The 25,474-nt window shown below is 47.2% G+C and overlaps 1 protein-coding gene across 9 annotated transcripts in view; it reads left to right on the top strand.

Moving 5' to 3' along the window:
• Window positions 1-25,474, top strand: part of MARK3 (microtubule affinity regulating kinase 3) — a 144,948-nt gene that overhangs the window by 78,593 nt on the left and 40,881 nt on the right. For all 9 annotated transcript variants that reach the window (XM_077464513.1, XM_077464509.1, XM_077464511.1 and 6 more), the window contains exons 7-8: window positions 9,395-9,451; window positions 17,530-17,766. In XM_077464513.1, the coding sequence (XP_077320639.1) occupies window positions 9,395-9,451; window positions 17,530-17,766 (294 nt within the window). The remainder of the gene's footprint in view (window positions 1-9,394; window positions 9,452-17,529; window positions 17,767-25,474) is intronic.

Genomic DNA, 25,474 nt, shown 5'->3' with positions numbered 1-25,474 from the left:
TTTTCTTATTTACAATATCAGAACTTGTTTTCTATAATCCCTGCAGATTAAAAACTCTCAGGTGGCACACCTTACTCAGACTTTCATTTTGGTTGTGCTTAACACTAAAGCTTCATACACGCCATTATTTTATCTTTTTTTCTTTCAACCCATCGGGTTGAAGTAAAACAGACAGAGCCGCTGCACTGACAAGCCAATGTTAGTGCAGCGATCTCCCCTGCTGTGCTATTGTGTTTTGACATGGGGAAGGTCCCCCCGCCACTCCGATCAGTGCTCTCAGCCATTGTCTGAGAGCGCTGAAAGGGAGCTGGTTGGCATACCTTTCGGTCACGACCCTTCCTTTTGACTGTCATACACACGGACCAGGCAGAATGTCGGCCGGTTTCTATTGAATCAGTCAATGCCATCTGACATTTAGCCTCTATGTACTAGGCTTAACTGTGGTTTGTGGGAATTATTCACCTCCATTTGCACATTGGGATTAAAGGAGAAATACAGCCAAAGTTCGTTTGGCTGAACTACTATAGATCACAGGAGCGCAAACACGTTTTCAGCAGAGAGCGGGCTGAAGTCCGCTCTCTGCTGATGCACGGATGTCAGTCCAGGCACCGCGTAATTACGACAGCAAAGTCTGGATCCATCAGGTGCCTGGACTGACACCCAGGTCAGCCTCTCATCGAGCCACTGAGCTATCTAACCCCCCCCCCACACACACACAGCCCAGCGCTCCAGTGAGCAAAGAGGGGGCAGAACTGAGAGCTGTGAGTGACAGTCTGGAGCTCTCTGCTCACAGAGCTCTGAAAACTGAGCGATCAGCGATCTTCGATTGCTCGGTTCTCAGTGCAGAGTTGCCAGGGGACAGATGTACCTATGCTGCTTCCAATAATGGCAAGTATGTTTCTGGAAAAAAAATCCTTTGCTTCTCTTTTCACAATTGGTTTTTGAAGTCATTTCTCTATCCATGACTACGTCCAATATGCAAATTCCCACTATTTCTAATTGTCCACGGTCACACACGTACATTTTATTTATTTATTTCTCTAAGACCCCTTTCACACTGAGGTGTTTTTCAGGTGCTTTCGGGCTAAAATAGCGCCTGAAAAACTGCTCCCCTGCAGTCTGAGAGCCTGAGTGCTTTCACACTGAGGCAATGCGCTGGCAGGATGTGAAAAAAACAAAAATACTGTAAGCAGCATCTTTTGGAGCAGTGTATACACCACTCCTAAACTGTTCCTGCCCATTAAAAATGGGCATCGCCAACAGCAGAGAGTCGCTTTGTGGGTCGTTTTTAACCCTTTTTCGGCTGCTAGCGGGCGGAAACCTCTGCAAAAACTACAGTAAAGCGCAGCTAAAAAGCTGTATTTTACCGTCAAAGCCCGCCTACTCCAGTGTGAAAGCAGCCTTAGCAGCATACTCATGCCTTTTTGGCACCATGGATTTCAATATAAGCACCCTTGTTCCACTTTTTTTTTTTTTTTTTTTTTTTTTTTTTTTGATTTCTTCTACTGCGTTTGTGTCTAATTTATGATCTTCTTTCCAGTATTTTTTTAAGTAGCTAATCATCGGCAGCATTCTGTGTATAAACCATGATTTCTTGATGAAGTGGTCCCAAGACATCACCTTATAACATTATGGCAATAACTTCTCTGTTTATCCACATCAGTGTGTTGGTGACACTGTCGCTACCTTGACTGATCACCTGATGTTGGCACCATAGTTTTATGCAACTGCAGTTAAACTGAAAGGCGAGCACTGAACTTTTATGACTTCTCTTGGATCTACACAAAAACAAGCCATGTCACAGGCTTTAAACATTTAATAACAATTCAACATACCCATACATACAATGCCTTGCAAAAGTATTCACGCCCCTTGGCATTTTTCGTGTTTTGTTGCCTCACAACTTGTAATTAACATGGATTGTTTGAGGATTTGCATCATTTAATTTACAGAACATGGCCACAACTTTGAGGATTATTTTTTAATTGTGAAGCAAACCACAAATAGGACAAAATAACTGAAAAGGTCAATGTGCATAACTATTCACTCCTCCCCCACCGCCCAAAGTCAATACTTTGTAGAGCCACCTTTTGCGGATACCGCAGATCCAAGTTGCTTTGGATAAGTCTCTATGAGCTTGCCACTGTGATTTTTGCCCATTCCTCCTTTCAAAACTGCTCCAGCTCCTTCAAGTTGGATGGTTTGCGCTTGTGAACAGCAATCTCTAAGTCTGACCACAGATTTTCTATTGGATTGAGGTCTGGGCTTTGACGAGGCCATTCCAACACATTTACTTGTTTCCCCATAAACCACTCAAGTGTTGCTTTAGCAGTGAGTTTGGGGGTCATTGTCCTGCTGGAAGGTGAACCTCTGTCCTAGCCTCAAATCACACACAGTGGTACAAGTTTTGCTCAAGCATATCCCTGTATTTAGCACCATCTGTCTTTCCCTCAACCCTGACCAGTTTCCCTGTCCCGACTGCTGAAAATAGGTGTTCTTGGGTGATGTGCCAGACATAGCATTTTCTTTGGCCAGAAAGTTCAATTTTAGTCTCCTCAGACCAGAGCACCTTCCTCCATACATTTTGGGAGTGTCCCACATGCCTTTTCCCAAACTCAAAATGTGCCATTTTTGGTTTATGCTGAAAGTAATGGCTTTCTTTTGGACACTCTGCCATAGAGCCCAACTCTATGGAGCGTACGGCTTATTATCATCCTATGTACAGATACTCCAGTCTCTGCTATGGAACTCTGCAGCTCCTCCAGTGTTACCTTAGGTCTCTGTGCTGCCTCTCTGATTAATGCCCTCCTTGTCCTGTCCATGAGTTTTGGTGTGCAGCCTTGGCAGGTTTGTTTTTGTGCCATGTTCTTTCCATTTTGGTTATGATAGATTTGATGGTGCTCCTAGGGATCATCAAAGATTTGGATATATATATATTTTTTTTATATAACCTAACCCTGACTTGTACTTAACAACATTGCCTCTTGTTTGGAGAGTTCCTTGGTCTTCATGGCAGTGTTTGGTTAGTGGTGCCTCTTGCTTAGGTGTTGCAGCCTCTGGGGCCTTTCAAAAAGGTGTGTATATGTAATGACAGATCATGTGACACTTAGATTGCACACAGGTGGATATAATTTCACTAATTATGTGAATTCTGAAGGTAATTGGCTGCACCAGAGCTTTTTATGGGCTTCATAGCAAAGGGGGTGAATACATACGCACATGCCAATTATCAGTTTTTTAATTTCTGAAAAATAGTTTTATGTATACATTTTTCTAATTTTTATTTCATCAACTTAGACTAACAAACAAACTGAAGGCTGTAATGTAACAAAATGGGTAAAAAGCCAAGGGGGTGAATGCTTTTGCAAGGCACTATATATGATCAAAGTTCCAATGCTGTATTATTGGGTTGAATGATATCAAGTGATTTGGCACAGATCACCTAATTAGAGGGATTTAATTGCTTGAACTTCTGATGTCCTTCAAACTTCTTATGCTAATGGTGTGATTTCCAATCGTAGTAAATACCTTGTCATACTGACCGCCTGTGGCACAAGATAACAGTAGTGGTGAAAATAAATTAATTATTTGATCCCTGGCAGATTTTGTAAGTTGGCCCACTTACAAAGAAATGAAGGGTCTATAATTATCATGTGTGTATTTTAAATGATAGACAGAATATCAGCCAAAAATCCAGAAAAAACAAGATACATATGTTTTATATATTGAGTTGCAATTCAGTGCGTAAAAAAAGTATTTATTTGAACCCCTACCAGCCAACAATTCTGGCTCCCACAGACTGGCTACAGTATGTGCTCATGCGGTACGCAGATTAGTCCTGTCTATTTAAGAAGGCACTCCGAACGACAACGTGTGTGTGTGTGTGTATAAAAGACGCCTGTCCACAGAATATTTCTTCCATTCAAACCTCACCATCATGGGCAAGACCAAACGGATGTCAAAGGACCTCAGGGACAAGATTGTAGACCTGCACAAGACTGCAATGGGCTTACAAGACCATCAGCAAGAAGCTTGATGAGAAGGAGACAACTGTTGGAGGGATTATTTGCAAATGGAAAAAATACAAAATAATAAATTGCCCTTGGTCTGAAACTCAATGCAAGATTTTGCCTCATGGGGTAAAAAGGATGATCATAAATAAAGTGAGGGATCTTGTGAATTATTATCTTAAGGCAGTTGGGACCACAGTCACCAAACAAACCATTGGTAACACAATACACCACCATAAATTTAATTCCTGCAGCACCTGCAAGGTCCCCCCTCAAGAAGGTACATGTACAGGCAGGCCTGTCTGAAGTCAAAGAACATCTAAATGATTTAGAGAGCATTTGGGAGAAAGGGATGTGGTTAGAGGAGACCAAAATTGAGTTCTTGGCAGTAAAGTGTTACTAAACCCAGAACCCTGTATTGACTATATCTGGTCTCCCACAGCACACAAACATGGAAATGCAATTATTGTTTTTAGTAAATATAAACTGCCAAATACCTTTTTTCTCTTCAGCAGTATATGGCAGTACTGTGACTTCTACCAGTGTCTGGTTAAAGCTTGTAGGGGTTTCATTCTAATCTGTCTGTCCCATGAGGCTGCAGGACCCCTAGCCCTCTGTCTGGACACTGCTGATCACATGCAATCTCCCAAGAAAAACTATAAAATAAAATTGGCATTACACACCAAACTGAGCGTGTGCAGAGTGACTCCAAAGGCTCTGTTTTAAGGCGATTGATTGGAGACCGTGGAAGAAGGGGCGGATCAGAGGAGACTGGATCAAAACAGCCTTTTTTATAGAATGCAGAGGGTTAACCCCCTTAACCACTTTCAGACCGGACCATTTTGCTGGTAAATGACCAGAGGTCTTTTTACAATTTGGCACTGCGCTGCTTTAACTGGTAATTGCGCTGTCATGCAATGTTGTACCCAAACAAAATTTGCGTCCTTTTCTTCCCACAAATAGAGCTTTCTTTTGATGGTATTTGATTGCCTCTGCGATTTTTATTTTTTGCGATATAAACGTAAAAAGACCGCAAATTTTGAAAAAAATGATATTTTCCACTTTTTGTTATTAGAAAAATCCAATAAACTCAATTTTAGTCATACATTTAGGCCAAAATGTATTCAGCCACATGTCTTTGGTAAAAAAAAAGTCAATAATTGTATATTTATTGGTTTGCGCAAAAGTTGTCACATCTACAAACTAAGGTACGTTTTCTGGAATTTACGCAGCTTTTAGTTTACGACTGCCTATCTCATTTCTTGAGGTGCTAAAATGGCAGGGCAGTACAAAACCCCCCCAAATGACCCCATTTTGGAAAGTAGACCCCCTAAGGAAATTGATAAGTGGCATGTTGAGCCCATTGAATATTTTATTTTTTTGCCTCAAGCGATTGAATAATGACAAAAAAAAAATATTTTTTTTTTTTTTACACAAAGTTGTCACTAAATGATATATTGCTCACACATGCTATGGGCATATGTGAAATGACACCTCAAAATAAATTCTGCTGCTTCTCCTGAGTACGGGGATACCACATATGTGGGACTTTTTGGGAGCCTAGCCGCGTACGGGGCCCCGAAATCCAAGCACCGCCTTCAGGCTTTCTAAGGGCGTAAATTTTTGAGTTCACTTCTCACTACCTATTACAGTTTTGAAGGCCATAAAATGCCAAGATGGCACAAAACCCCCCACAAATGACCCCATTTTAGAAAGTAGACACCCCAAGCTATTTGCTGAGAGGCATGTTGAGTTCATGGAATATTTTATATTTTGCCACAAGTTGCGGGAAAATTACAAACTTTATTTTATTTTTTATTTTTTTCACAAAGTTGTCACTAAATGATATATTGCTCATGCATGCCATGGGCATATGTGAAATGACACCCCAAAATAAATTCTGCTGCTTCTCCTGAGTACGGGGATACCACATATGTGGGACTTTTTGGGAGCCTAGCCGCGTACGGGGCCCCGAAAACCAAGCACCGCCTTCAGGCTTTCTAAGGGCGTTACAGTTTTGAAGGCCATAAAATGCCAAGATGGCACAAACCCCCCCCAAATGACCCCATTTTGGAAAGTAGACACCCCTAAATTTAGGGGTACACTAGTGAGACTAGGTAATAAATGGCGGGTGCCCTGAAACTATAAAAAAATAACTAACCAACCAGCGTCACCTGTAACCGTTATATGGTGATCACTGGTGAAAGGGTTAACTAGGGGGCAATCAGGGGGCTTTATGCGGTAGTATATGGGGGTCCCTGGCGCTATAAAAAGCTGCGGCGAACCTAAATACCTACCTGCCTAACTAGCGTCACCTGTGACACTAATACAGCGATCAGAAAAACGATCGCTTATTAGGCTGGGTTCACACTGGAGCGATGCGGGAACGCCACGAATCCGCGGCGGGTTCCCGCATCGCATGCCTCCCGGCGGCAGTTCACACTGCCCTATGCGAACTGCTGGGAGTGTCAGTGAAATGTTAATGACACCCCCAGATCAGTTCGCATATCGCAGTGCGATCTGCAAACTTGGATCGCATGGTGTGAACACCCATGCGATCCGATTCTGCTGCGGACCAAAAAAAGGGTCCCATGCGAGTTTGCGGCGGGTGCGACACGAATTCAGCCATACTATCTGTATAGCTGAACTCGAATCGCACAGAGATCGGATGTGATTTGCACTGCAGTGCGGTGCGAATCACATTCGTTCTCATAAACCGCTGCAATGTGAACCCAGCCTTAGTGACACTGGCGACGGGGGGTGATCACGGGGTTAAACCTTTATTGGGGGGGTTAGGGGGGTACCTTAGAACTAAAGGGGGCTAACCCTAACTGCCCTAACAGTTATTAGTCACAAATGACACCCGCCGGGTGATCAGGGGGTTAAACCTTTATTAGGTAATAAATGGCGGGTGCCCTGAAACTATAAAAAAATAACTAACCAACCAGCGTCACCTGTAACAGTTATATGGTGATCACTGGTGAAAGGGTTAACTAGGGGGCAATCAGGGGGCTTTATGCGGTAGTATATGGGGGTCCCTGGCGCTATAAAAAGCTGCGGCGAACCTAAATACCTACCTGCCTAACTAGCGTCACCTGTGACACTAATACGGCGATCAGAAAAATGATCGCTTATTAGGCTGGGTTCACACTGGAGCGATGCGGGAACGCCACGAATCCGCGGCGGGTTCCCGCATCGCATGCCTCCCGGCGGCAGTTCACACTGCCCTATGCGAACTGCTGGGAGTGTCAGTGAAATGTTAATGACACCCCCAGATCAGTTCGCATATCGCAGTGCGATCTGCAAACTCGGATCGCATGGTGTGAACACCCATGCTATCCGATTCTGCTGCGGGCCAAAAAAAGGGTCCCGTGCGAATTTGCGGCGGGTGCGGCGAATGGCTGAACTCGAATCGCACAGAGATCGGATGTGATTTGCAGTGCGGTGCGAATCACATTCGTTCTCATAAACAGTTATTACAGTCACAAATGACACCAATGCAAAAAAAAAAAAAAGACATTGGTGTCACTGTGACTGGGGGGCAGGGGTGATCGGGGGGGTGTGAGTGTGCCTGGCATGTTCTACTGTTTAGTGACGTGTTGGTGCAACTCACCGATCCTCTCTCCTCGGTGTCGGAACGAAAAATACCGACACGGAGGAGAGAATACATCACTTCCTCTCCTGTGTTTACATTACAGGAGAGGAAGTGATGCCACGAACGATTCCTATTCGTCGGGAGCGATCGCGAGGGGGTGGCCATGAACGAATGGCCGCCCCCTCGTCCGGGATCGCTCCCGCACGAATACCGACCGCCGCAGGCACCGGCGCGCGGGAAGGCAGGGACGTACATGTACGCCAATATGCCTGCCCGTGCCATGCTGTCGACGTACATCGTCGTGCGGTGGTCGGGAAGTGGTTAAGTTCCACAGTGAGTATAGCAAGAATGCTTTACTGCATATACAGACTGATTTTACTGTTGTGGGTTTAGTAACACTTTAAATTGACTGACCCCCAACACTATCCCTACAGTCAAGCACGGAGGCGGAAACATGATGCTTTGGGGCTGGTTCTCTGCTAAAGGTATAAGGACAACCTTGGTGAATTGAGGGGCTAATGGACAGGGCCATGTATTGTTAAAACCTGGATTAGAACCTTCTTCCCTCAGCCAGAACAGAGGGTGGGTTATGAATGAGTCTTTCAGCATGGCAATGACCCAAAACATACCACGCAGGCAACAAGGCGTGGCTCAAAAAGAAGCACATTCAAGTTGATGTAAACTTGATTCATGACATTTGAGCTAGGCGCATACATCTTCAGTGTTTTCTGTTCTCTCTTCAAAGCCCTATATCCCATAGCTGTCTCCTGCTCCATTCTTTTATCAGCCTGATAAATCACAAGTTCTCTTATCAACTGAGACTTAAGCAGCCTAGGTTTTGTGTTTGGGAGGATGCTATAAATTAGCAGAGTGCTAAACTATTTGACCAACAGTTCTGAAAGTCTCCACCAGAGGGGGTGTGTGCCCTTCCTTCATTTAGCTGTCTTGGCTGTATGCCCAAGCTTCACTGCAGAGCTGAACAGAAAGAGAAAATCTCCTAACATGATCTGAACTTTCTAAAGAATTTTATAAAGCACAAGACAGCAGATATACAAGTAATACTTATGTAGGGATATTTGTTTCATCTCTGTATCATCTGAGGCTGTTCACTTCACTGGGTATATGTGTGAGGGTTTACATCCACTTTAAGCTCATGGAGTGGCCTAGCCAGTCTCCAGACCTTAATCCTATAGAATATTTATGGAGGGAGCTGAATCTTCTAGTTGCCAGACTACCACCAAGAAACATTTAAGGATTTAGAAGTTCTGTAAAGAGTAAACCAAAATCGCTTCTGAGATGTGAGCAAACCCGGTAACCAACTACAACAAACGTCTAACCACTGTGCTTGCCAACAAGTGTTTCCACCAAGTCATGTTTTGCTGCAACTCCATTTATAACACTTGTATCGTGGTTTTTTTATTTTATTTTTCTTGGATTTTTGGTTGATATTCTGTCTATACTCTCTGCTTAAAACACACCTGTTAAAAATTTATAGACCCTTCATTTCTTTGTAAGTGGACAAAGAAAATCTGCAGGGGACCAAACAATTTTTGCCATTGGATGTCTAGATTTGTGGGCAGAATAAGTACGCATTGTGGGTAAGTAGGATATTGTATCAAATTCTCATGTTGTCTTTGTGAAAGTCACTTATCCTTGTGTGATATCTTTTGGACATTTTAAAGGTACGCTTGTTCAAAGTTCAATAAAGCAGCTTTGTCACTTGCCTGGAATTGCCCTTTGCAGATTTTTGAGACTGATCACGCTACAAATAACGTTTTCTCTTTTGCAGATCGTGTCTGCAGTGCAGTACTGTCATCAAAAACACATTGTTCATAGGGATCTTAAGGTAAGTAAAGAAAACTTTTTTTCCCCCCTCTAAGCTTTGCTGAAGGTTGGTATGTGTATATAGATAGATGTGTGTGTGTGTGTATATGTATATGTATATGTGTGTATATGTGTATATATATATATATATATATATATATATATATATATATATATATATATATATATATATATATATATATTCTATATATATATATATATATATATATATATATATATATATATTCTATAATTAATCTATACATCTATATCCAGATAAGTGAGTTTGAGGCAAAGTGGTGTTAATGTTCTGCAGGCAGGAGGAAGCGTTTCTTCAGTAACCTCTCCCCCTAGTGATAAGACTGCGTAATTGTAACTCTGTAACATTTCATAAGGTGATGGGCTGCAGCAAGGGCTGATTTTGTTTCCAATGTAAACATGGCTTACAGTGGTCCTAAAGGCATGACATTTTTTATCCTTTATGGCTTCCCACGCATTAAAGTGATATGAAAGCCTCTGTTTTTTTTTTCATTGAAAAATAACAAACACGTGCCACGTGCTCTATGTAGTGATTTTGCACAGTGCAGCCCAGATTCTCCTTTTTTGGGACCCTCTTCAGCCCCCCTGGCGAGTGTCCAAACAGCAAGCAGCTTGCAATGAGGCAGCACCTGAGCCAATGGTTTGTTTCCATTCTGACACAGAGCCGCGCCCTGCCTACTCCTCATTGGCTCACATACTTTGACAGCAGCAATGGCGCTCCTCTGCTGTCTCAGCCAATCGGGAGGGTGAGTCCCAGCCAGGCGAGTCTCTCATGGATATTGCTGGATTGAGATGGGGCTCGGGTAAGTATTGAGGGAGGCTGCTGCACACAGGTTTATCCTAATGCTTAGAATGCATTAAGATAAAAAGAACTTCTGCCTTTTAGAACCAATTTAAGGGAAAAAAAGGCAGCTATATCTCCCGTTCCCCCTATACTTCACATATGGTGAGGCTGAGCTCCACTGTGTCAATAGAGGTACACAGCCCAGCTCGGGCTCCAGCCCGCATGTTTGCCCCCCCCTATAGCAGACACAGAAGAGGAGTCGAGGGCGCCGGTGGGGGACCCTAGGGAAGGCGGATCGGGTCCACTATGTGCAAGTGCTGGATCACTTATCTAATACTTGATCTAGTGCAGAAGAGCCGCTTTGCCACCATACTCCTATGTGACACGCTCAGCATGCGTGTATTATACTATTAGCCATTGATTAATACATTTAGTTTCAGTGATACCCTTTATTGGCTAATGTAAGTTAGAAATGCAGTCTTTTAAGAAGCTGGAAGATACTATCTCAAAAAAATAAAATAAAAATAAATAAAAATAATAATAATCTTGAACGATTTCCAGCTAGCAGGAGCTGTTTTAAAAGTCATTAATGCTGGGAGCTTTTCATGGCCCTTCCTGTGATATAAACACTGGTTGCCGGGGCGGACTGACCAGTCGGTCACTCGGACGCCGCCCGAGGGCCCGCGGACATTAGGGGCCCGGACTCGGCATGTGAGAGGCCACTTGCAGCTGCTGAATTACATGCCGCGATGCAGATGCTAACTGTGCGCTGCTCCCCGCTGGCCCCTCCTTCCCCACGTCCGTCCCAGGTGCTTGTACTGTATGCATCGTGACATCACCTGGGACGGACGAGAAGAGTGGAGGGGCCGGCGGGGAGCAGCGCGCCATTAGAAGTGTCTCAGGCTCAGCATTCGGTGACTCAGTGAGTGAAGCCGAGACACCAGGGCCCTCACACGTGATGTGGGGGGGGTACAGACAGATGCATGTGCCCCGGGTCCCCCCATCCCACAGTGTCCCCCTGTGCTGTGTGCGTGTCCCCCCTGTGCTGTGTGCGTGTGTCCCCCCTGTGCTGTGTGCGTGTGTCCCCCCTGTGCTGTGTGCGTGTGTCCCCCCTGTGCTGTGTGCGTGTGTCCCCCCTGTGCTGTGTGCGTGTGTCCCCCCTGTGCTGTGTGCGTGTGTCCCCCCCTGTGCTGTGTGCGTGTGTCCCCCCTGTGCTGTGTGCGTGTGTCCCCCCCTGTGCTGTGTGCGTGTGTCCCCCCCTGTGCTGTGTGCGTGTGTCCCCCCCTGTGCTGTGTGCGTGTGTCCCCCCCTGTGCTGTGTGCGTGTGTCCCCCCCTGTGCTGTGTGCGTGTGTCCCCCCCTGTGCTGTGTGCGTGTGTCCCCCCCTGTGCTGTGTGCGTGTGTCCCCCCCTGTGCTGTGTGCGTGTGTCCCCCCTGTGCTGTGTGCGTGTGTCCCCCCTGTGCTGTGTGCGTGTGTCCCCCCTGTGCTGTGTGCGTGTGTCCCCCCTGTGCTGTGTGCGTGTGTCCCCCCTGTGCTGTGTGCGTGTGTCCCCCCTGTGCTGTGTGCGTGTGTCCCCCCTGTGCTGTGTGCGTGTGTCCCCCCTGTGCTGTGTGCGTGTGTCCCCCCTGTGCTGTGTGCGTGTGTCCCCCCTGTGCTGTGTGCGTGTGTCCCCCCTGTGCTGTGTGCGTGTGTCCCCCCTGTGCTGTGTGCGTGTGTCCCCCCTGTGCTGTGTGCGTGTGTCCCCCCTGTGCTGTGTGCGTGTGTCCCCCCTGTGCTGTGTGCGTGTGTCCCCCCCGTGCGCATGTCCCCCCCCGTGCTGTGTGCATGTGTCCCCCCCCGTGCTGTGTGCATGTGTCCCCCCCCGTGCTGTGTGCATGTGTCCCCCCCCCGTGCTGTGTGCATGTGTCCCCCCCCCGTGCGCATGTCCCCCTGTGCTGTGTGCATGTGTCCCCCCCCCGTGCCCCCCTGTGTGTGTGTGTGTGTGTGTGTGTGTGTGTGTGTGTGCGCCTTCTCCCTCCAGTGTGTGTGTGTGTGTGTGTGTGTGTGTGTGTGTGCGCCTTCTCCCTCCAGTGTCCCCGTGTGTGTGTGTGTGTGTGTGTGTGTGTGTGTGTGTGTGTGTGTGTGTGTGTGTGCCTTCTCCCTCCAGTGTCCCCGTGTGTGTGTGTGTGTGTGCCTTCTCCCTCCAGTGTCCCCGTGTGTGTGTGTGTGTGTGTGTGTGTGCCTTCTCCCTCCAGTGTCCCCGTGTGTGTGTGTGTGTGTGTGTGTGTGTGTGCCTTCTCCCTCCAGTGTCCCCGTGTGTTTGTGTGTTTGTGTGTGTGTGTGTGTGTGTGTGCCTTCTCCCTCCAGTGTCCCCGTGTGTGTGTGTGTTTGTGTGTGTGTGTGTGTGTGTGTGTGCCTTCTCCCTCCAGTGTCCCCGTGTGTGTGTGTGTTTGTGTGTGTGTGTGTGTGTGTGTGTGCCTTCTCCCTCCAGTGTCCCCGTGTGTGTGTGTGTGTGTGTGCCTTCTCCCTCCAGTGTCACCCTGTGTGTGTGTGTGTGTGTGTGTGCCTTCTCCCTCCAGTGTCACCCTGTGTGTGTGTGTGTGTGTGCCTTCTCCCTCCAGTGTCACCCTGTGTGTGTGTGTGTGTGCCTTCTCCCTCCAGTGTCACCCTGTGTGTGTGTGTGTGTGTGTGTGTGTGCCTTCTCCCTCCAGTGTCACCCTGTGTGTGTGTGTGTGTGTGTGTGTGTGTGCCTTCTCCCTCCAGTGTCACCCTGTGTGTGTGCCTTCTCCCTCCAGTGTCACCCTGTGTGTGTGTGTGTGTGTATGTGTGTGCCTTCTCCCTCCTGTGTGTGTGTGTGTGTGTGTGTGCGCCTTCTCCCTCCAGTGTCACCCTGTGTGTGTGTGTGTGTGCGCCTTCTCCCTCCAGTGTCACCCTGTGTGTGTGTGTGTGCCTTCTCCCTCCAGTGTCACCCTGTGTGTGTGTGTGTGTGTGCCTTCTCCCTCCAGTGTCACCCTGTGTGTGTGTGTGCCTTCTCCCTCCAGTGTCACCGTGTGTGTGTGTGTGCCTTCTCCCTCCAGTGTCACCCTGTGTGTGTGTGTGTGTGTGTGTGCCTTCTCCCTCCAGTGTCACCGTGTGTGTGTGTGTGCGCCTTCTCCCTCCAGTGTCACCCTGTGTGTGTGTGTGCCTTCTCCCTCCAGTGTCACCCTGTGTGTGTGTGTGTGTGTGTGCCTTCTCCCTCCAGTGTCACCCTGTGTGTGTGTGTGTGTGTGTGCCTTCTCCCTCCTGTGTGTGTGTGTGTGTGTGTGTGTGTGTGCGCCTTCTCCCTCCAGTGTCCCCGTGTGTGTGTGTGTGTGTGTGTGTGTGTGTGCGCCTTCTCCCTCCAGTGTCCCCGTGTGTGTGTGTGTGTGTGTGTGTGTGCCTTCTCCCTCCAGTGTCCCCGTGTGTGTGTGTGTGTGCCTTCTCCCTCCAGTGTCCCCGTGTGTGTGTGTGTGTGCCTTCTCCCTCCAGTGTCCCCGTGTGTGTGTGTGTGTGTGCCTTCTCCCTCCAGTGTCCCCGTGTGTGTGTGTGTGTGTGTGTGTGTGTGCCTTCTCCCTCCAGTGTCCCCGTGTGTGTGTGTGTGTGTGTGTGTGTGTGCCTTCTCCCTCCAGTGTCCCCGTGTGTTTGTGTGTTTGTGTGTGTGTGTGTGTGTGTGTGTGCCTTCTCCCTCCAGTGTCCCCGTGTGTGTGTGTGTGTGTGTGTGTGCCTTCTCCCTCCAGTGTCCCCGTGTGTGTGTGTGTGTGCCTTCTCCCTCCAGTGTCCCCGTGTGTGTGTGTGTGTGTGTGTGCGCCTTCTCCCTCCAGTGTCACCCCGTGTGTGTGTGTGTGTGTGTGTGTGTGTCTTCTCCCTCCAGTGTCACCCTGTGTGTGTGTGTGTGTGTGTGTGTGTGTGCCTTCTCCCTCCAGTGTCCCCCTGTGTGTGTGCCTTCTCCCTCCAGTGTCCCCCTGTGTGTGTGTGTGCCTTCTCCCTCCAGTGTCACCCTGTGTGTGTGTGTGTGTGTGTGTGTGTGTGCCTTCTCCCTCCAGTGTCACCCTGTGTGTGTGCCTTCTCCCTCCAGTGTCACCCTGTGTGTGTGCCTTCTCCCTCCAGTGTCACCCTGTGTGTGTGTGTGTGTGTGTGTGCCTTCTCCCTCCTGTGTGTGTGTGTGTGTGTGTGTGTGTGTGCGCCTTCTCCCTCCAGTGTCACCCTGTGTGTGTGTGTGTGTGCGCCTTCTCCCTCCAGTGTCACCCTGTGTGTGTGTGTGTGCCTTCTCCCTCCAGTGTCACCCTGTGTGTGTGTGTGTGTGTGCCTTCTCCCTCCAGTGTCACCCTGTGTGTGTGTGTGCCTTCTCCCTCCAGTGTCACCGTGTGTGTGTGTGTGCCTTCTCCCTCCAGTGTCACCCTGTGTGTGTGTGTGTGTGTGTGTGCCTTCTCCCTCCAGTGTCACCGTGTGTGTGTGTGTGCCTTCTCCCTCCAGTGTCACCCTGTGTGTGTGTGTGCCTTCTCCCTCCAGTGTCACCCTGTGTGTGTGTGTGTGTGTGCCTTCTCCCTCCAGTGTCACCCTGTGTGTGTGTGTGTGTGCCTTCTCCCTCCAGTGTCACCCTGTGTGTGTGTGTGTGTGTGTGCGCCTTCTCCCTCCAGTGTCACCCTGTGTGTGTGTGTGTGTGTGTGTGTGCCTTCTCCCTCCAGTGTCACCCTGTGTGTGTGTGTGTGTGTGTGTGCCTTCTCCCTCCAGTGTGTGTGTGTGTGTGTGTGTGTGTGTGTGTGTGCCTTCTCCCTCCAGTGTCCCCCTGTGTGTGTGTGTGTGTGTGTGTGTGCCTTCTCCCTCCAGTGTCCCCCTGTGTGTGTGTGTGCCTTCTCCCTCCAGTGTCCCCCTGTGTGTGTGTGTGCCTTCTCCCTCCAGTGTCCCCCTGTGTGTGTGTGTGTGTGTGTGCCTTCTCCTTCCAGTGTCCCCCTGTGTGTGTGTGTGTGTGTGTGTGTGTGTGTGTGTGCCTTCTCCCTCCAGTGTCCCCCTGTGTGTGTGCCTTCTCCCTCCAGTGTCCCCCTGTGTGTGTGCCTTCTCCCTCCAGTGTCCCCCTGTGTGTGTGTGTGCCTTCTCCCTCCAGTGTCACCCTGTGTGTGTGTGTGTGTGTGCCTTCTCCCTCCAGTGTCACCCTGTGTGTGTGCCTTCTCCCTCCAGTGTCACCCTGTGTGTGTGCCTTCTCCCTCCAGTGTCACCCTGTGTGTGTGTGCCTTCTCCCTCCAGTGTCACCCTGTGTGTGTGTGCCTTCTCCCTCCAGTGTCACCCTGTGTGTGTGTGCCTTCTCCCTCCAGTGTCACCCTGTGTGTGTGTGTGTGTGTGTGTGTGTGTGTGTGTGTGTGTGTGTGCCTTCTCCCTCCAGTGTCCCCCTGTGTGTGTGTGTGTGTGTGTGTGTGTGTGTGTGTGTGCCTTCTCCCTCCAGTGTCCCCCTGTGTGTGTGTGTGTGCCTTCTCCCTCCAGTGTCCCCCTGTGTGTGTGTGTGTGCCTTCTCCCTCCAGTGTCCCCCTGTGTGTGTGTGTGTGTGTGTGTGTGTGTGTGTGTGCGCCTTCTCCCTCCAGTGTCCCCCTGTGTGTGTGTGTGTGTGTGTGTGTGCGCCTTCTCCCTCCAGTGTCCCCCTGTGTGTGTGTGTGTGTGTGTGCGCCTTCTCCCTCCAGTGTCCCCCTGTGTGTGTGTGTGTGTGTGTGTGTGCCTTCTCCCTCCAGTGTCCCCCTGTGTGTGTGTGTGTGTGTGTGCCTTCTCCCTCCAGTGTCCCCCTGTGTGTGTGTGTGTGTGTGTGCCTTCTCCCTCCAGTGTCCCCCTGTGTGTGTGTGTGTGTGTGCGTGCCTTCTCCCTCCAGTGTCCCCCTGTGTGTGTGTGTGTGTGTGTGTGCCTTCTCCCTCCAGTGTCCCCCTGTGTGTGTGTGTGTGTGTGTGTGTGTGTGTGTGTGTGTGTGCCTTCTCCCTCCAGTGTCCCCGTGTGTGTGTGTGTGTGTGTGTGTGTGTGCCTTCTCCCTCCAGTGTCCCCCTGTGTGTGTGTGTGTGTGTGTGTGTGTCCCTTCTCCCTCCAGTGTCCCCCTGTGTGTGTGTGTGTGTGCCTTCTCCCTCCAGTGTCCCCCTGTGTGTGTGCCTTCTCCCTCCAGTGTCCCCCTGTGTGTGTGCCTTCTCCCTCCAGTGTCCCCCTGTGTGTGTGCCTTCTCCCTCCAGTGTCACCCTGTGTGTGTGCCTTCTCCCTCCAGTGTCACCCTGTGTGTGTGCCTTCTCCCTCCAGTGTCACCCTGTGTGTGTGTGTGTGTGTGTGTGTGTGTGTGTGCCTTCTCCCTCCAGTGTCCCCCTGTGTGTGTGTGTGTGTGTGTGTGTGTGTGCCTTCTCCCTCCAGTGTCACCCTGTGTGTGTGTGTGTGTGTGTGTGCCTTCTCCCTCCAGTGTCACCCTGTGTGTGTGTGTGTGTGTGTGCCTTCTCCCTCCAGTGTCACCCTGTGTGTGTGCCTTCTCCCTCCAGTGTCACCCTGTGTGTGTGCCTTCTCCCTCCAGTGTCACCCTGTGTGTGTGCCTTCTCCCTCCAGTGTCCCCCTGTGTGTGTGCCTTCTCCCTCCAGTGTCCCCCTGTGTGTGTGCCTTCTCCCTCCAGTGTCACCCTGTGTGTGTGCCTTCTCCCTCCAGTGTCACCCTGTGTGTGTGCCTTCTCCCTCCAGTGTCACCCTGTGTGTGTGCCTTCTCCCTCCAGTGTCCCCCCGTGTGTGTGTGTGTGTGCGCGTGTTCTCCTTCCAGTGTCCCCCCCTGTGTGTGTGTGTGTGCGTGTTCTCCCTCCTGTGTGTGTGTGTGTGTGTGCGCGTTCTCCCTCCAGTGTCTCCCTGTGCAGGTTTGGCTTGAGTGTGGAGACCAAGGGGGCCCCATGATCTTCTTTTGCCCCATGAGTTGTCAGTCCGCCCCTGACTGGTTGGCTGTCACAGCGAAAACCTGACTAGGAACATGCTTCACCAGCTCCTTGTGACTGGGGGCTGTTGTTGCCACTGCGATCACAGTGCAGTGGGCACTCAATAAGTGCCACCAGCACAGAACAGGGATGCCAGATGTACACAGATTATATATATATATATATATATATATATATATAATATAAAATTTAATATTAATATATCGCTCTCTATCAGCTAGGAATTAAAGCCCACCTGTGTATGGCCATTGTGAAGGGGTCAATAAGATGGCCAACAAAGGCTGTAAACTACAAACGTTCTGCTTTTTGAATGTCGGCTTTGCCCCTGTGCAGTAATATTTTCTTCATGTTGCAGGCAGAAAACCTTTTACTGGATGCAGATATGAACATTAAAATAGCGGACTTTGGGTTTAGTAACGAGTTTACTGTTGGAAATAAACTGGACACTTTTTGTGGCAGCCCACCCTACGCTGCTCCGGAGCTCTTCCAGGGGAAGAAGTACGATGGGCCTGAGGTGGATGTCTGGAGCTTAGGAGTTATTCTTTACACTTTGGTCAGTGGATCTTTACCCTTTGATGGACAAAATTTAAAGGTATGTTTCTTTGGGCTATTTTGGAAATTATTAGATGCCAACAAATCTAAATATATATGTAAAATAAAAAGTCTTGGTGCTATCGTTGCAGGTATAGTACAGTTGGCAGGCTAAAATATGTTTGATTTAACTGGTCCATCTAATTTACTATCATTTTGAGTTTATAAAATCCAGTTGTCAGATTTAGCAGGCTACTGAATGGGACCCCATAGGTGGAATTACAGCCACATATTTCATTCATGCCATGCATCCCCACTTCTATGTGGGTAAGGTTGCTGTGGACCTGCCGGTTTAATGGATCTTGAAATTCATTTACTGTTGACTGACACATGCTCTTTGCTGGAAGTAGGTTTTGGGCATCCACTAGTTTGATAAAATACTTTCTAAGGTTAGTTTTAAAAGTTTTTCCTGTGAATATGAGGGCATGTCCCTGTGTTCTTGAACATTTGATCTTCATATTGAAAATATTGCCCCACTGAATCTTATTCAAACCTTTTATGGATTTAAAGCTTTCATGTATTACCCCATTTTCTCTTCTTTCTTCAAGATTGTACATATTAGGTTCCTGAAGTCTCTCCTGGTGTATGTTTTTATTCCTAGACCTATCACCATATAATATAGTGACTGAAAACTATGGTATATATGTTTGAAAATTGATCAGCCCTGATGTAGACAGCCTTGACATTTCTTGAGGCCCTCAATTGGCAGGATAGTACAAATGTCCCCAAAATGACCCATTTTTGGAAGGTAGACCGTTTAGGGCAGTGATGGTGAACCTTGGCACCCCAGATGTTTTGGAACTACATTTCCCATGATGCTCAGCTACACTGCAGAGTGCATGAGCATCATGGGAAATGTAGTTCCAAAACATCTGGGGTGCCAAGGTTTGCCATTACTGGTTTAGGGTATTTAGTAAGAGGCATGGGGAGCTTTTTTATTTATTTTTTTGTAATCTTTTGTCACATTTTTGGGGGAAATTTAAATATACTTTTTTTTTTCTTCTTTTTTCTTTTTTTCTTTACATGCTGTCACCAGTGCAGTATAGCATCACCCCCCCCCTTTTTTTTTTTGCTCTGGGGTATAGGTGACAGTCACTGTATAAGCAGTAGTTTTAGCTATCATGAACGGGTTAACCATTTTATAAACGGCTTGCTTTTGGTTGTGATCTGCGATTGGCTACAGTTACTCATAGGGTACATTTAACCAGGTATCGTGTAATTGCCATGGGCCAATGAAATCACCTGTAAGCAAGCTGTTTGTGAATGGAAAGCCATTAATGATGGGTTGTGTTTACCTTAGTATGTGATCGCTATGACCAATCATAGCAATCATGTGATACTCTATTACCTGTAACTATAATCCATTGTGTCCTGTGGACACCTGGGGGTAGGGGGTGGTGGTGCTGCATGCTGCAGGCCCCTAATCCGGAGCAGTCGCAATGACTGGGATGTGTTCTGTAGTCCAGTAGAGGAGAACACAGACAGGGCTAACACTGCTTGGGATGTTAATGCTGAAAAGTCAGCGTTGTAAGCTTTTTTACAGGATGTTCGGGGCTTGCTGAATTTCTGGCAGGATCACCAAGTATTTTTTGTGTACTTGCAGCATTTTGAATAGACAAGACTTGGCGAAGTGTGCATGTAATAGATTTACTGAATTTTTGTGTAACCACTTCAACTTCCAGAAGGTTAGCCCCCCCCCAATAATATATGGGCAATAGATATTCTGCTACATGTTTTTGGTAAAAAAAAAAGAGAGAATCCCAACAAGTGTATATTGATTGGTTTGCGCAGAAGTTATAGCATACAAACTAGGGGATATTTTTATTGGCTTTTAATTTATTTTTACTAGTGATGGTGGCGATCAACAATTTATAGTGGGACTGCGACTTATAGTGGGATTACGGCGGACAAATCAGACACCAAGTGATACTTATTTGGGGACCAGTGACACCAATACAGTGATCAGTGCTAAAAAAATTGGCAGGGAAGGGGTTAACTTCATGGGTGATGAGAGGGTTAAATGTGTTCCTAGGGAGTGGTTTCTAACTGTGTGGCGCGTGCTTTAACTGGGAAGACAGAGATCCATTTTCCTGCTTAGTAGGAACACAGGATCCCTATCTTCCCTTGTCACAGAACGGTGATCTGCCTTGTTTACATAGGCAAACTGCTGTTCTGCTTTTCTTGGGAACGATTGGCAGGTCCCGGCGAACATCGGGTATGGGACGCGTGCCCCACCAGTGACTCGCTCCAGATGTGATTGGATACAGTGGGAGTGGACTGGCGCACGTGCATGCCCCATACCCGGAGGTGTAGAATCGCGTACCTGTATGTGCATGCACGTGGGGCGGTCAGCATGTAGTTAAAGAATTTTGCTTAAACAAACATGCACTTGATTTATTTACCTTTTTTTTTTTTAATTGGCTTTATGGAACAGCTCCGGCCAAAACAGTCTTGCTGCAGTGACATAAAACAGGCATTTGTGTAAGGGAGGGATTCAGGAAATCTTGGTTCGCTCGCTACATGTGATTGTTGTATTGCTGTGAGATGAGAGCATGTCAGTGGATCACAGAGCTTCTGCACTCATTGACCCTTGATCACTGCACAAGCTGTCATTAGGAACATTTGTAAGCGATTTCAAAGTGAACTGCAAGCTTTAACAGAGCCTAAAGATTGAAAAGTGAATGGTTTGAAGGGGTTTTCCCAAGGTTTGTGTAACCCTTACTATTTGGTAGCTTTTTGTAGCCAGTTGTATGTTGACGCCATTGGTCTAAATAGGGTACAAAATGTGGAATGGACTAAGATTAATGCACTCAAATTTATTACTCTAAATTAACCACTTAAGGACCAAGCCTATTTCTGAGTTTGTTTACGTTAAAATCTGTATTTTTTGCTAGAAAATTACGTGGAACCCCCAAACATTTTATATAGATGGATATTTTTTATTTTTATTTTTTTTATATAGCAGAGACCCTGAGGACTAAAATGGATATCTTTGTAATACTTTGTCACATCGTATTTGCGTGGCTATCTTACAAACGCAATTTTTTTGGAAAAATACACTACTTTTGAATGAATTTAAATAAGAAACCGGTAACGTTGGCTCAATTTGTATAATGTGAAAGATGTTACACCAAGTAAATTGATACCTAACATGTCATGCTTTAAGATGCCCGTGGAATAGCGACAAACTATGGTACTTAAAAATCTCCATAGTCGACTCTTTAAACATTTTTACAGGTTACCTGTTTAGAGTTGGAGGAAATCTAGTGCTAGATTTATTGCTTGAATGATCACGGCAATGCCTCACACATGGCTTGAACAGTTTACATATGTGGGCGCGACTTGCATTTGCTCCTGCTCGCGAGCTTGGGGGCATGGGGCGCTCAAAAAATTATTTTGTAACTTTTTTTTTTTTTTTTTTTTACATTGTCCCTTAAAAAAAAAAAAAAAAAAAAAATTTCACTTGCGTTCACCAACTAACACAGCTCCTTTCTCCATTGGGTTGTTGCGCCATCTTCAGGGGAGGACTAGGCAGAACATGTTATAATAAAACTAGAATTTTCTAGTTCCGCCCAAGGGGCGGTCCCTTAGGTAACAACCCCTCAGCCTCAGGTTTTTTTTTTTTTGTTTTTTTTTTCTGCCTAGTGAGGAGAAAGGATGGCTCCTTTTCTATATCCAGGATCCTGCTGTTTCTACAGCAAGGAGTAGACCAGAAATTGGCTTTAAAGAGGAAGTAAACCCTTCCAAACAACTTGGACCTACAGGTAAGCCTAGATTAAGGCTTACCTGTAGGTCCAAGCAATATCTCCTAAACCTATATGGTTTAGGAGATATTTGCCCGAAAATGGGCACCGCTGTCTACGGCGCATGCGCCGTAGACAGCGGCGCGCAGGCGCACTAAATGCGGCAAATCCAAGAATGGATTTGCCTAATTTGTCGACTCCCGTGCGCATGCGCGGGAGTGACGTCATCGCGGCTTCGCCGAATGGCAGCGGCGGAGCTGCGAGACGCGACTCCCGTGCGCATGCGCGGGAGTGACGTCATCGCGGCTGCGCAGCTGTGATTCGTCGGAGCTGCGAGACGCCACCAGCAACATGGATGCGGCGGACTACAGGGGACAGCGGCGACTTCGCTGGCTCCTGTGTCAGGTAAGTGACACATAATGAGCTACTATGCGATGCATAGTAGTCCATTATGCTTTACCTTTGCAGGGAAAAAAAGAGGAAGTAAACCCATCAGGGTTTACTTCCTCTTTAAAGTGGTTGTTTAGTAATTTTTTTTTTTTTTTTTTTTTTTTTACTTTTACCTACAGGAAAGCCTATAATAAGGCTTACCTGTAGGTAAAAAAAAATCTAAACCTGTACAGTTGAGGAGATATTCCCCTCGGTATGCGCCGCTGACTGCAGCGGCGCATGCGCACAAGGGTATTCTCGGCTGAAAGCCTGGCAGCCGCCGGACCCGGCCGTGATGAAATCTCCCGCGCGGGAGTGGCGATATCGCGGCTCCGGCGCTGTGAGTGGCCAGAAGAAACACCGAGGGAGCATGTCTGCTCCCTCGGCGTGGATCGGGCCAGATGTCGGGGCCTCGTTCTAAGGTAAGTATTTCATAATGAGCTAGTATGCGGTGCATACTAGCTCATTATGCCTTTCCCTTTGCAGGTGGCAAAAAAAAACATTAGCGGGTATACAACCGCTTTAAGCACCATTAAGGGACAAATATCAGCTTTGGCTGTTGTGTGTTTTTTTTTTTTTTTTTTTTTTTTAATACGACCCCTGGCGTCTCACTCTCTAGTGAGCACTTTTGTTCAAGGGGGGCCGACATGTAGTTCCTCTGGTGCGTCCACCATTACACCTGTGGGATCTAAACCTGGTGTTATCGGAGCTTCAAAAACCACCATTTGAAAATATCAGAGAGATCCCTCTGTTCCTTTCTCAGAAAGTGGTCTTTCTAGTGGCCATAACTGCGGCCAGGAGGGTTTCGGAACAGGGCGACTTGCAAGACAAGGCCGCCAATCAGGTGGTGTTGCGTCTGCAACCTTTTCTGCCAAAGGTGGTTTTGGCGTTCCACATCAATGAAGACATTGTGTTACCATCTCTGTGTCCTAGACCGACCCCACCATAAGGAGGCAGCGGTGTATTTGTCTGCTACGGCTCCCTTTTGGAAGTCAGACTCCTTTGTTTCGATGGCTGGCTGGTCCGTAAAAAGGCATGTCGGTCTCGTCGGCCACCATTTCCAGGTGGATCAGACGGATTGTAGTACAAGCCTATGCCTTGAAGAGGCGGGTGCCCCCTTTACAGGTCGCGGCCCACTCCACCAGGGCAATTGAAATGTCTTGGGCCTTCCGACATCAATCGCCTGTCGCTCAAGCATGTAAAGCGGGGACTTAGCATTTTGTAACGGTATGGACAGATGACCAAAAGGTAGATGTCGGTGCATCGGCTGATGCCTGTTTTGCAGGCGGCCGTATAATTGCAATTGCACTTACATTTTTTTTTTTTGGTAAACAGAGTGCCTTTTTAAATAAATGCACTGTTTTATTTGTTACCGCTGTTCTGAGGCGGTTTGGAGGCAGTGGCTCCCAGTTGAGGAGCACTCTGTGGGTATAAAAAGTTCTTTATTCCCACACACTGTTGTTTTTTTGTGGGTAAAGTTTTTATGCTGTTTTTCCCACCCCTCGTTGTTTTGGCACTGCTTGGGGACGTCCCAATGGTCTAAGAAAGGAGCTGTCTCAGTTGGTGAACGTAAGAAAAATTTATTTTTTTGTACCCGCCGTAAAATCCTTTTCTCTGTACTTCACCGACTGACACAGCACCCTCCCCTCCTATTTTTATCTGTTATACTGCTTGTTGACGTACTGAGGCTGCAGTAGCAAGCCCCGAGGGGTTGTTGCCTAAGGGACCGCCCCTTGGGCGGAACTAGAAAGTTCTAGTTTTGTTATAACATGTTAACATGTTCTGCCTAGTCCTCTCCTGAAGGGTTACGGTGAGTATAAAAAATCATATTTTTTATCATTTTTATTCTTATTACAAGGAATTTAAACATCCCTTGTAACTGAAATAAGCAGGACAGGTCCTCCTTTAATGTGAGATCTGGGGTCAAAAAGACCTCGGATCTCAATTTACACTTAAAAGCAATAAAAAAAAAAAAATTATGAAATTTTTACTTTTGCACATAAAAATGGGCCCATAAAGGACGGAGGGTGGAAGTGAAGTTTAACATTGCATCGGCCCTCCAAGGGCATAGTTGAGTGGGGGCCTTAACATGGTGGGTGCTCCGGAAGTGGTTAAAGCGCCGTTCCAGGCAAACTACTAAATACCCAAATTAAAATATAACTAAAGGCAAAACTTTTTTTTATTTTTTGTGTTTTGCATAGAGTAGAACACTTGCCAGTTTTTATTGCTGGGTGTGTCTCCGTCAAGGACATTCACCCTCTCTATTTGTCCTGTTTACAGTTATCATTGAAAGTAAAAAAAACTCTCAAATTTTGGCTTGTCCCGAGAAAAGTAACCGATGAGAAATTGTCAAATGTGGACACTAATTCTGGTGACCTGGGGGTCTCCAAGGAATTCCTTTAATTTGCAGGGATTTCCTCTCACTTCCTGTTTGGCTGTAGCATAGGAAGTAAAGGGAAATCTCCACAATGGGGCACAGATGGAGGGGGGGGGAAAAAAAAAATCTGGAGGTTATAATCCTCCCTTACGCTATCCAAAATGAAGAAATTGCCTATAGTTCTACTTTAAATGCATAATAGTTTTATTGGCCAGTATTTGTATTTCTTTCCTTATTGGCATTTAGTGCTGCCCCTCCCAGTAGCAGCTCTACTTTATTTTTTTATTTTTTTTTAAAGAGGTTTTCACAATGCGGATATCTGGTCAAATTCAGGTATTTAAGCTGCTTGCGTTAAAAATGCCTTTCTTTCTCTTCTGTTGAGAAACGCGGTGTTCCAGCTGTTTTGCAAGTGTGGACACCTGGCTGTGACTGCTTGTGTCTTCACAGCCGGGTGCGCACTGCGCATACTTGAGTTGCACTGCCTCAATGGCGAGGCAATCTTCTGGGACCTGTGGTGTGTCCCAGAAGATTGCAGGGAGGGGGAGAGAAGAACTTCCACTCTAGCAAAACTAGGTACCTGCACCACCCTCCCAAAAAGACATGCCAAATGTGGCATGTAAGGGGGTAAGGAGTGTTTTAAAGCAGAACGTCCACTTTTGGGTGGAGCTCCGCTTTAACCTTCCAGTTATACTACTCTCCCAGGAGGTTTGATCACTGGCAAACAAAAAATGTAGGCCAGCCTGCAAGAACTCCTACTTTCAGCATGCCTTATTATTTTTTTATTTTCTTGCTAGTGTCCTAGGAGGATAGACATCTTTTTGTTCAGTTCTGTCATGTGGAACGACTAGCCTAGCTAGCACTTTAAAAAATAAAAATGTTATTACGCTTTAATCAAAACACTCAGATCTGTGTTCGTTTCTTTCCAGGGTCATAGCCCTGCTCAGACTCCTTTTGTGAGTAGGCCAGTTAGATCACGTTCCATGAGCTACCTTAATGACATAAGTTGGTGGGAGCTTTTAAAATTTCCCACAAACTTCCCCTGTGGAAGTTGCGTATGCTGTGAGACAGAGCGCTGACGTATGTTGGGTGGAGTGTTATGCCCTAAGCACTCTTTCCAACCATGCAATGTTGAAGAAACATCTCCCCATGGCTGGTCATGC

The sequence above is a fragment of the Lithobates pipiens genome, unplaced genomic scaffold (assembly GCF_037356315.1).
Source record: "Lithobates pipiens isolate NorthernLeopardFrog02 unplaced genomic scaffold, aLitPip1_a1.2 Scaffold_30, whole genome shotgun sequence".
In the NCBI taxonomy this organism is placed as follows: Eukaryota; Metazoa; Chordata; class Amphibia; order Anura; family Ranidae; genus Lithobates; species Lithobates pipiens.
The sequence above is the reverse complement of the archived record's forward strand: the minus strand, read 5'-3'. Positions and strand labels throughout refer to the sequence as shown.